At 32.7% G+C, this 11,574-nt stretch overlaps 1 protein-coding gene across 1 annotated transcript; it reads left to right on the forward strand.

Annotated features, from left to right (window-relative positions):
• The first annotated feature begins 4,783 nt into the window (after nucleotides 1-4,783).
• Nucleotides 4,784-8,213, forward strand: LOC18600088 (RNA-binding ASCH domain protein). The gene is made up of 7 exons (XM_088806150.1): nucleotides 4,784-5,115; nucleotides 6,253-6,396; nucleotides 6,615-6,682; nucleotides 6,798-6,848; nucleotides 6,959-7,018; nucleotides 7,095-7,535; nucleotides 7,823-8,213. The coding sequence occupies exons 1-7, from the start codon at nucleotides 4,983-4,985 to the stop codon at nucleotides 7,859-7,861; spliced, it is 936 nt and encodes a 311-aa protein (XP_088662276.1). The 5' UTR covers nucleotides 4,784-4,982; the 3' UTR covers nucleotides 7,862-8,213.
• The last annotated feature ends 3,361 nt before the right edge of the window (nucleotides 8,214-11,574 follow it).

The following is an 11,574-nucleotide window of genomic DNA, read 5'->3' on the forward strand; positions in this document are numbered from 1 at the left end:
TTATGGGACAGAAAATCATTGGAGCCAATTACATTAGAGGATGAACTGGAAACAGCTTCTTTACTGGCCTGGATTGTTTGAGAACTATGTGAAAGTAGGACGCCGAGTATGAGCAACATGAAAATTTGCAGGAAAGAATGGGCTTGATCCGTTGCCATTTCGACAATGATCCTTCAACAGGTTCGCCTACAAATATCGTAGCAAGCTGACTGCGGTTGATAAGGAAAAACCCGTCGCTTTGATAGCTAGCCAACGAAGAAAAGTCGAGCGGACCGGGCCATCACTCTCAATAGTGATCTAGTGGTCTAGACTAAGACTAATATTCATCTTAATGAAAAATTTGCTCTCCATGTACAAAATTCCCATCCTTGAGAAAAAGATCAAGAAGGATTCAGGAATTTTTCTGAATAATGTGATAATTAAAATAATAATAATAATTAAAAATATAAATATATTAAAATTTATAAATTAAATTTTTTGACATTAAATTAAAGAAAATATAAATTTTGTATATTTATTTAATACTTTAAAGTAAAAATATCTAAAATAAATATAATTATCCAATTGTTACTCATTCGATTACATAGTCTGTGTTTTATAAATTTCATTATCAAAAAAGCTCTTTCAATTGATGTTATTATAACTGGTAACATCAATGCAAGTTTTAGCAACAAATAAACCAAAAGATACATAGTATTTTTATTTGTTTACAAAATATCAAACAATATATTTACAAAATAAATCAAAAAAAGAAAGACTCATAATTTTAAGATATTATTTGATATACAATACAATTTTCTATTAGTTTAATTATAATTATGAACACAAACTATCAACTTAATAAAAAAATTTAAATATGAAGCATTTAAAAACTTAATTTAGATTGAAAATTGCTTACAATTGAAACTTAAATGAATTGTTTTAAGAGGGTGAAAATACAGTTTAAGGACCGAGAAAAAGAAATGTCATTGCAAGTCTTAAGCTTAAGATTTGAATTTTTGAAAAGGGGAGTAATTTAAGTTTAACTTTTTGTAATAAATTTTTTTATCTTTTCATGTAATATTTAAATATTAATATATAAATTACTTTTTGATAAGTCTATTTTGATTCCACTCCATACAAAATTGCAAAAAAAATTATAAATTTATTAATATCATTAACCATATAAAACTCTAGATAAATATAATAGTATAACAAGTAAATATTTTTTTTAAACCAGCGGTGCCATGTGACATTTGATAGGTCCGCCCCTTGAAAGACGGTTGGTCTGTTACTTTCAGTATAAATTGAGCCTTCATTTCGAACTATCGGCCTTGTTTCTTCTTAGTCGGTGGTGGGTTACATACTAATTACTAGCTTTCATTGTGCATCTGTTTTCTGCATTTTTTGGACCCTAAAGAATTAATTAGATTACCTAACTCCTATTAAATTTTGTACTTTTATTTTGTCTATATATTATAATGCCAGTGCCTACTCTGTGACTCCACCATGATTTATTAATTTGGTCTGCCCTTGGCCTTGACTTTGTAATTTGAAGATGCGTATATAAATAGGTTAGCTTACATGCAAAGAATGCATAGCAAATGAGCCATTTCTTTTGATCCCTTCCTCACTAAAATATGGCTGCTAAGTCTTGTCTACTCATGATTTTGGTGCTGCCCCTTGGCCTCCAACTTTCTCATTGTCAACCCATGGTGTCCCAGGCCGGTGAAGCTGCTTCTCAGGCTGGTGAAACTGCTTCTCGTTTAAAAAAATTCAGCCCTCAAAAAAGCAAAAGAATTGGCTCGCCATGCTGGCGAACATCTTCATGAAGTAGGCAATCATGTTTACTCCGGCGCCGCCACCATTGGCTCCAACACAACTACTGCCATCATGACTACCGTCGTCACCTTTGCCATCTTAGCCAGGGCCGGCCCTTAGGAGAAGCCACCCAAGCAAGAGCTTTAGGTCCCAAATTTGGGGAGGTCCCAAATTTAGAGATGATTTATAATTTTATAATAATTATAATATAATTAATTATATTAAAATATATAAAAATAAAAATATATATATAAATAAAAAATAATTAATAAAATTATTTATTCTTTCACTTTTTTAATTATGTGCTTAATAAATATTAATTTTTTATCACTTTCTTATTTCTAAAATGCTATTAATTCTCAACGATATTCTCTTATTTCAAATCAATTAACGGTCAATATATTTAATAATTTTCAACAGTTATTTTTTTCTCATTTATTTTTTTTATTTCTAATCAACTCATTTAATGATTTTCAACAGCTTTTTTTTTCTTATATATAAAATCATTTTTTGTTTTCTATATAGCGGTAAAAAGTTAAAGTCATTAGATGATAATAGTCTAAAAAAACATTACCTTAATCTTGAATGTTCTTTAAAATATAATAACTATTATGATATTGATGGTTTAAATTTATTTTCAGAATTACAAATTTAAAAAAAAATTATATAGAAAAAAAACAGTCCAATTGAGATAAAGACTCGATTCTTTTTCAAATGCATATATTGCTTTTAGAATAATATTAACAATTTCAGTAAGTTGCTTCAAGAGAAAGAAGTTTTTCAAAACTAAAATTAATAAAATCTTATTTAAAATCAACAATGTCTAAAGGAAGATTAAATGGATTGGTTATATTATCAATTGAAAAAGAAATATTAAAAGAACTTGATTATAAAAGTTTAATTAAAAATTTTATATAAAAAAAAGTTAGAAGAATAAAATTTTTAATATTTTTTTAATTTTAATAAAAAAACTTTATTTGAATATTTCGTTTTAAGTCTTTAAACTTATTGGGGCACTTCTGATATTAGCTTACTATCTTATCTATTAATGCTAAGAATAGTTGCTTGGTAAGTATGGATCTTCGAATATTTGGCATATTTTATGTTGTCAATGAGTGATAGTGTGTGAACTATCTCACTTGGCTTAGCTTATTATTTAATAATTGGCTAAAGTTACGAGGGATGCTGGTTTTTTTTTCTCATTTTGTATCCTTGCTTCTGTAGATGTTATTGTGTTTGTTTTCTGTCCACCTTCGCCTGATAGGGCTGCTCTTCAAGTTGCTCTTTGTAGGATGGTAAGTCTCCTCTGACGATTTTTTCCTTTGAAAAAAAAAGGAAGGAAGAGAAAAAAAATAAAAAAACAAAAGAAAAGGGGTATGCAAAAAAAAAAAAAAAAAAAAAAAAACAGTGCTCTTCGAGGACTTGCTGACCAAGAGAGCGTTGCTGGTTTTCCTTATCTCGGAGGTTTGTTTTTGTTTATTGCTTCTGGGATCCTGCTGCTAGTGTTTGTGTATGGGCAGGATTGTGCTCGTCTTATGTTTGGTTGCTGAATGTTCAAGGACTACTGCTAATCTGTGTAAGCAGTGTGCCCTTCTGTTCTATGTACAATGGTATATCGGCAACATGATAAATAAAATTTCATTTTTTTTTAAAAAAAAATGGTTAAAGTTGAGTGTGAGTGAGAAGTTTTGACTATATTTTTTTTTTAGTGCGATTTTAAGTATTTTAAAATTGATTTTCATGATAGTTCATTTTCAAACGAAGGAAAACAAAATTATCAACCTTAAATAAATGAATGGAAGAATAGAGTAGTTTTATAGACTAGAACAGATGAAGCTCTCTACCTGGCAAACAAACACGTTTTCCTTATTAATAGCATTAATAGAGCTAAGTTAACATAGGTGGCTGCGACGGTGGTGATGGCACAGTGATCCTGGTGGTGGAGGTGGCGGTGTCGGTGGCAGTAGAGACGTCTGGCTAATAAGAGCCTTGAAGTGAACAAGAGCACTTTGATGAGGAGATGGCGGGCTTGGTTCAAATCGTATGAACCTTTTCGAAACGAAATTGAACTTATTATGGGACGGAAAATCATTGGAGCCAATTGCATCAGAGGATGAACCCGAAACAGCTTCTCGGAGATTCGCCAATATTCACTTTTTTCCTTTTCATTCCTTAGGGTTTTGGACTTTCAATTCTGACTAATGTTGAAAGATAATTGTCTTCATCTAAGATATGGTGTACTGCCGATTAGAGCTGGTCTTACTTATAATACGTAATTAATTTTTTCAGACTAAAATTCATCACTCTTCTATGATATTTTTATAATATTTTTTATTCTTAAATTATCAAATGTAATATTTAAATCATGGTTTTTAAAAGTTTTGCCTTTATCAATTGTCACTAATATAGAAAAGAGATTGACTTGTTTTTTGAAACTTTACTTGGTTAAGATAATTATAATTAAGATCAAACAGAGAGTTCGCATTGTAAAATTATTATTCATCATGGGTTTAGATAGTGATCTTAGCATACTTATTATTTGAATTTGGATATAAATTATTATTTTTAATATTTTAATATACTTATATTATTATTTTTTTATTTATATATTTTTTATAATTAATATAATATTTACTAAGATTTAATTTTTTAAATATAATTTTAAATTTTAAATTATTTGTTATTGACTGAATTTAATTAATTTATTTAATATTCATTAATAACATGTATAAAAATATTGTAAATTTATTTTAATCAGAACGGATACGAGTGTTTAACGAATAAATATAATGTTTAAAATATTTGAATACCAGTTCGAATATTAATTAAAAAAATTAATTAAATATTTATAAAGTTTGAATACTTTATTAAATAATAAAATTTATATTTAATTATTTTAAAAAATAAAGAATACCTTATCTATTAAAATTCTTAGTCGGAGCAGACCAGCTGTTAACATTCCTAATTGGAGCAGACCTTCCCATCCTCTAAAATCCTAAACAAATAAAGTTTTGAATTAAAAAGCACATTTATTTCTCATAATGCGATCTCTAATGTCACGTGACATACACAAGAAACAGCCCCAAATTTTCTTCTTCTTCAGCCACTTGCTGAACCCAAATTTTCCCCGTGTTTCTCACCCGGCCAACACACCGAAAAAAAATTAGAAAAAATATTATAAAATGAGAAAAGGAGGGCCAAGAAGGGAAGGGAACTACACAAATCCATGTTTGACGATGCACCAGCCGTGGGCTTCATTGTTAGTTCATGGGATCAAACGTATTGAAGGCAGGTCTTGGCCTGCTCCAATCAGAGGTAACCACAAAATTTTCTTATAAAGCTTTGAAATTTATGCTTAAAAGCAAATAGCCATACCTTTATTTGGGTTTTATTTATAGGGTTGTTTCGTTTTTGAGAAAATGTCCGGACGTTTTTGGAAAAAAGCACCGTTCTTTTTTTTGATAAGGCTTTTAAATTTATATTGAAAAAAAACCCAATTTATCAACTTTTTTTTTTGTTATATTTTTATCCATAGTGTGTTCTTATAGGATTTTAAGTTAGCTGTTGAATGATTTTTTATTGAAGTTAGGAACTTCGGGGCTTCGGTTCTTATTTGTTTTCTACAATTGGAATGAGAAAAGGACTTTTTTTTCCCTTTCCAAAGTTATAGGTATATCTAATTTTTACTCAATAAGGAAGAAAAGGTCAGTTATTATTAAATGTTTTAGCCACATTGTTTTGTAAATGTATTTTGATTTCTTATCTTTGTTGAGTGTGGCTTTGAGTAGAAACTATACTTGCTGTTGGGAGAAAAAAGGGACCAAATTTGGTGTTGTCTAAGTTCTATAAAGTTTTAAACTTTACTGTTATGATTGTGGACTGAGAAAGAATACTGATTTTCAATAGGTTTTGATGTTTGTAAACCTATATATAAATATATATATTATTTATGTTCCGAATGCTTGTAAAAGTTTATAAATTGGCTCTCATAAAATTGGGGTGAGACAGAAAAGGATATGATCAGTTCAGAAAAATTTAGGGGTTCAATTTGGTTCTAGATTTTGTATGACCTTTTCGAATGATGAACAAATAATACATGAGCAAATGCATCTATGACTAAACAATTCTCAAATCCGACTTAGTAAGTATATAGAGGTAAAAGCAGCATAATATGTGCTGATTTTAGATGGTACTTCAGGTTACTATAATTAGACATTAAGGCTTTGTAAGCAATATATGTATATTTTCAAATCCTGTTGGAAATGCAGTATCCCCAAAGTTGAAATGTGTTCTTAGAAGACTGCAGCAATTTATTTTGTGCTTCAAGTTTCTTTAAATTGGTCCTGAAGTGGGAATGATTTTCATTTAAGGAGAAATTATGAGATTAGTATTTCTTTTCTTCCACATACTGCAAATAAAGCTGCATCTAATTATATTATAATTTCTTTCTAGGCCGCCTTTGGATACATGCTGCCAGTAAAGTCCCAGATGAAGCTACAATTAAAGCAATGGAGGATTTCTATAGGGAAATTTATGCAGTGAATGGAATTACTGATCTTAAGTTTCCAGAACATTACCCTGTTTCGAGACTGCTAGGTGCCTTTCTATATTGCGTTTACTCTGTTCTGTTTTTCCCTGGTGGTTTATTGTTTGTTTTTCATTTTTAATTTGCATTTTTCCTGTTAATAGATCATTGCAAATTGATAAAATAATTTTATGGGGTCTTTTAAATTGTGCAAATATTTCACCTGAATTCTTAAGGCATTGTTTATTCTTATTTCTTTCTAATCTGGATTAATTATTCTATGGTGTAGGTTGTGTTGAAGTGGTTGGCTGTTTGAGATGTGAAGAATTAGCTCAATGGGAGGTGCTACCTGAAGGGGTGGGCAACTTAGGCTTTGTCACATTATGTTTCTTGATATCTCAACATGATATGCAACACTTCCAATTTACTCATTCGTTTTTTTCCCCTCCTTTTTGGTCCTTGGTGTCTCCAGGTTAGGCTAGAAGGACAAACAGATTTTTGCTGGCTTTGTGAACAACCAAAGGTGTTTACTTTTATGCTGGATAGATTGCTATTTTGTGTTCTACAATTCCTTTTTTTTTCTAAATTAGATATTATATGGTGATTGAAACTTTTTTTTTTCATTTGGTGTAGAAATTATTAATCCCATTTGAGATGCGAGGGTTCCAACGTGTTTATAATTTGGAAAAGAAGGTAACCATGTGCAAGAAGTTATGGCACTCTCTCTGATTTGGCATTAAATTGATACTGATTGAAATATCTGTGGCAGATATATGAGGCTGCTGTTAGAGGTCTTGTCCCAGTTGAAGGTCCAGCACCAGTAAAATTTCCACTACCAAATCCGAGAGATCCTTTTTCCTTGAAGCCAGGATCCATTTCTGTGTCCTGTCCTGATTCAAAAGCATCTGCTGTTGAGCAATCATCTAGTCTCAGTGCAGCCATAGCTGGGGCACGAGCAGCAGCTACGCAGTTTTCAAAGGACTCAAATCTTCATAAAAGTACCATCCAGAGGAGTACACCTGAATCAACATCAAGTGAAGTACAGACAATACTTGTAGAAGACAATGGAATGCCTGATAGTAACTTAAATGAAGAATCTGTAAAGGCAAATTCAGCCTCAAATCCATGCGGCTACTTTGAGGAAGAGAGAAGCTGTAGTCACAATCAATCTCCTGCACATCTGAAACAGCATCCTGGTGCCCCTTCTAAGGTTGGCAGTTTATTTTACTTTGATATAAATGTTGGCCTTCTACTCCATTGCATGATTATAGTCCATGATATGGTTGTCCCGTCCTACCCATTAACTGTATAATTGAACATTAAATTGTGGGGTTTGGGGGGGGGGGGGGGGGGGGAACGGTAATTGGCATTCTTAATATCATGTAATTATCTTATTAACCTGTGTATTCAAATATATGGAACAACCGTAACTTCAGATTGCACCTTCTAATCTTTTTCTAATATCTCTGTATGATTGCTCCATCTTTCTATATTTAGATTTTTGCTGCTGCATTAAGGGGGCTGAAGCCATCATGAATATCAACTGATTTTGAGGGCAACGAGCATGTATATATAACCAGACTTGGGTGGCATAATGGTTTCTGCAGAAATCCAAGTATAGCTCTTCAATCAGGCAAACAGGGGTGGATTGTTTTTTTTTTTCCCTTTCTCATATTTCTTTTCTGTCTGTATCAATAACTGAATTCTCCGTGGATGTCTTGTTATTGGGGCTTGATAATGATAATTGTTGTACTAAAAATAATATATTTGCTGAATTTTCCTGGATTATTGTAATTTATAAAACTCTGATCAAGTCCATGGAAATAGAATGTCTGAAATCCATATGTGGGTGTTTTAGCCTGCTTGATGAAGTTCAATTTTGATAGAAGCAGTTGAGTTGTTAGTATTGTTCATAAATTTTATGCTTTGTTTCTAGACTTTCTAAACTTATTATTTATGGTTAGTATGTTTGAAATTCAATACTTGTGTATGGACCCAGTTTTATGACCTAGTAAAACATTTGAGTAATGAGCGAGGGAGAAAGTGTGCTTATGTGTATATTTTATGAGTGAAAATAATGTATTTAGATAAAATTTTTATCAAATTCTAAAGGGTTGACAAGAGACTGGATTACAGTCCTTACAATCCTTTTCCTTTTCCTAGATACAACTCTTTGTCATAGCACTAGCTTTTGTAGAAGCAGAAATTTACTTCTCATGATTTCATACCAGTTCCTGAAAACGTCATGCATGTGAACTTATTAAGAATTGAGATAGCTATCCAAGTCCTTTAGTAATACTTAAAAGACTATGTTAAAGTCTTTCTGAAGCTTTAATTCCTCCCATGGATATAGATAATGTGAACTGCAAAACCTTTTTTTTTTTTGAAGATTATTCTGTAACTCATAAGAACAGGGGAGCCCCTGTAGGGAACAATAGTGAGGTCTGACTTTGAGAAACGGACAGACCTCAAGAGCCGTCTCTGGCTTACAAAAAGTGCTGATCCAATCTTTCTGATCCAATAGCTGTTTCCATCAGATGCCGGTTCCATGGTGGAAGCCATTGAAGCTGTTTCTGGGCCTTTGAAGTATGCAATGCTTGCAAAAGGTGCAAAAACACGACCATCTCCTTCCTCCACCATCAATGGCCCTGTTCATCAATATCCGATGCCACCACCACCAGCGCCACCATCGACATGATCAAAGATCGTCCTCATCCTAGTAGAGCTTCTACTATTTATGTCAGGGAAATAAAGTTTACGTTGGCCATCACCAACATTTAAAAATAAGGTTGAAAGGAAATTATACAATGTTTTGTGATTGTTTTCTCTTATCATGTACTGCTGAAATTTACATACCGTTGATGAAATAAGGATCTTTGACACTTATTAGGGTTGTTAGAGAATTGAGATTTGCCACTTCTATTGAGGAGATTAACTTTACCATGCCAAGTCAATGATTCCCCACCCCACCCCCCCCAAAAAAAAAAGGAAACAGTAAAATGCAAACCCAAGTTACAGATGGTCCAATCAAATTAAGTGGTATATACTAATTTAATTCATTGTCAAAGAAAAAAATGTTGGTGCAATAAGAGTTGAGCCTGAAAGAGAAAATCCAGAAGTAGAATGGAGCCAATCAATATCCATGATGGATATAGAACATGTCAAAGTATATCTTTCTCTACCTCTCACAATGCCCTCTCTTATTCTTCCCATGAAATAGAATATTAAATCGATAAGGAATAAAATGGAAAATAATAGAGTTTCCTATAGCAACTCTTTTTCTTCACTGCTAAGGCAAACATACGTCGGATTGACAAGTTCTTTATCTGACTTATGCCAAATTTTGGTCACCATTTAACATTAATTATTCCCATTGTCTTCCAACAAAGGCATATAAAAAGAGCTAGCATGCCCTGCAACAAGATCGATTAACAAATGCTTCAACTAGATGAAGAATCAGAAAGTTTTTATTGATATTTCACGCTTGTTTGTTTTCATTTTGTTCAATGGATTGCTTCTTTTACATTTTGGTTTCACTAGTAAGGTGGTGGCACGCAAAGTTCCTTCTGGTTCATCCCCTCACTTTGTAGCTAGCTATGGTTTGTCTTTCAAATTGCAGGTAGTGCCCAACAGGGAGATTCAAGTATCACCACCACCACCCCCTACACCTGGTACTATTATTACCATGCTCGCTCCGGCGCCATCGCCATTGTCAGGAGCAGCATCATCTCCATAGCATGCTATATATATATATGTACATAACAGAATAAATGTTTGTTTTGTTTGTCATCTTTTTGTACTTATGCACCAGTACTATAGTTTTCATTTTCCTTCAATGATTTATATATTGGCTTTAGATGATATAGCAATCCTCACTTTAGAAATTTAATTTGTGTGGCTATATTATAACATTAAACTTTAATTTCATTTATTTGTATGATTTGGCTGTTCAAGGGGTGTGCCAAACCTGGAAACCTCAGACAAAAGTGAACTAATTAAGTATAAAGATTTCTAAGTAATGCTTAAAAGACCATGTCAAAGTCTTTCTGAAGCTTTCTCCCATGGATAATGTGAACGGCAAAACTATAATGGCAACTTGTTACTTAATGTAATCTTTGGTTGGTAAAGTCTCATAAACCTTGTAACCATATAAAAGGGCATCTATCTCTGGCCTGGTGCTGCAAGAAAGCACAAAAATTGCTCTCATTTCATACTTCCTGACTGTCTTTTTGATCCACGGGCTGTTACTGTCACCTGCAGCTTTCGTGGGGAGGGGTCTTTGAAGCATGCAATTCTTGCAAAAGATGCTAAAACACCACCACCACCACCTTCCCCCATGATCAATGGTATTGTTCAGCAACTACCTCTACCACCACCGCCACCACCACCATTACCATGACCAAGACAGTCCTCATCCTAGTAGGCTGCCTGTCTTTTTTTGAAAAGTGGATTTTATTAAGCACATCACCAACATGCCATTTCAAGTCTTAAGCTTGGCTGCAAAAGACTCTCATGGGATAATTGGTGAGGGAAATGAAACCTCTACAATTCCACAAGAGACCTGCTACTCAAAGGCACACTGGTAGCTTCACAGAACAAGGAACCGACAGCGCAAATCTGCACAGAAGAGAGCAATTTGCTCCAAAGCTAATAGTTTTGTAGCCTACATCAAAACTGAATCACAAGATCGCAAGCCGCCTAGTAGGCTGCCTGTTATTTATGTCTAGGAAGTAAGGTCTAGCATTCACAACAATTCTGAAAGAAAGTTATAAGGATAAGAAAGATAAAGGTGCCCCATATCTATGTAATTGTTTTCATTTATTTTGTGCAGTTAAAATTTACATATCATTGATGAAATAAGTCTCTTTGGCACTTCTCGGGGGTGTCAAAAAATAGAAAAATTGTCAAAAGAGAGGGGAAAAGGGGAAGGGACCGGCCAGTGTTCAACTTATATATAATTGTGTTATTACGGTATTCATGTACCTATGAAAAGATTTGTCAATTGATACTCCCTTTTCAACTTCACAAGTCTAACTTCAAACGTTCATAACTTCCTCGTATGATGTTGGCATAATTGAGTGATATTTTCTTTGTTGAAGATCTTAAAGTCTCATTTCAAATGAAATTAAATGTAATTTCATCAATGAACTTCTTTTACGACCATTACTCTATTGATTTTTTAACAAAAGGCAAAATATTACAAGTTGCAATAGATCTGTCATTTTCATGTAATTATCATTTGCTTTAGT

The sequence above is a fragment of the Theobroma cacao genome, chromosome 5 (genome assembly GCF_053813885.1).
Source record: "Theobroma cacao isolate CCN51 chromosome 5, ASM5381388v1, whole genome shotgun sequence".
NCBI classification, from domain to species: Eukaryota; Viridiplantae; Streptophyta; class Magnoliopsida; order Malvales; family Malvaceae; genus Theobroma; species Theobroma cacao.

Coding starts and splice junctions, on each gene's coding strand:
- LOC18600088 (XM_088806150.1), top strand. CDS start 4,983: ATGAGAAAAGGAGGGCCAAGAAGGGAAGGGAACTACACAAATCCATGT. Junction 5,116..6,252: donor TTGGCCTGCTCCAATCAGAG/GTAACCACAAAA, acceptor ATTTCTTTCTAG/GCCGCCTTTGGATACATGCT. Junction 7,019..7,094: donor TTTATAATTTGGAAAAGAAG/GTAACCATGTGC, acceptor TATCTGTGGCAG/ATATATGAGGCTGCTGTTAG.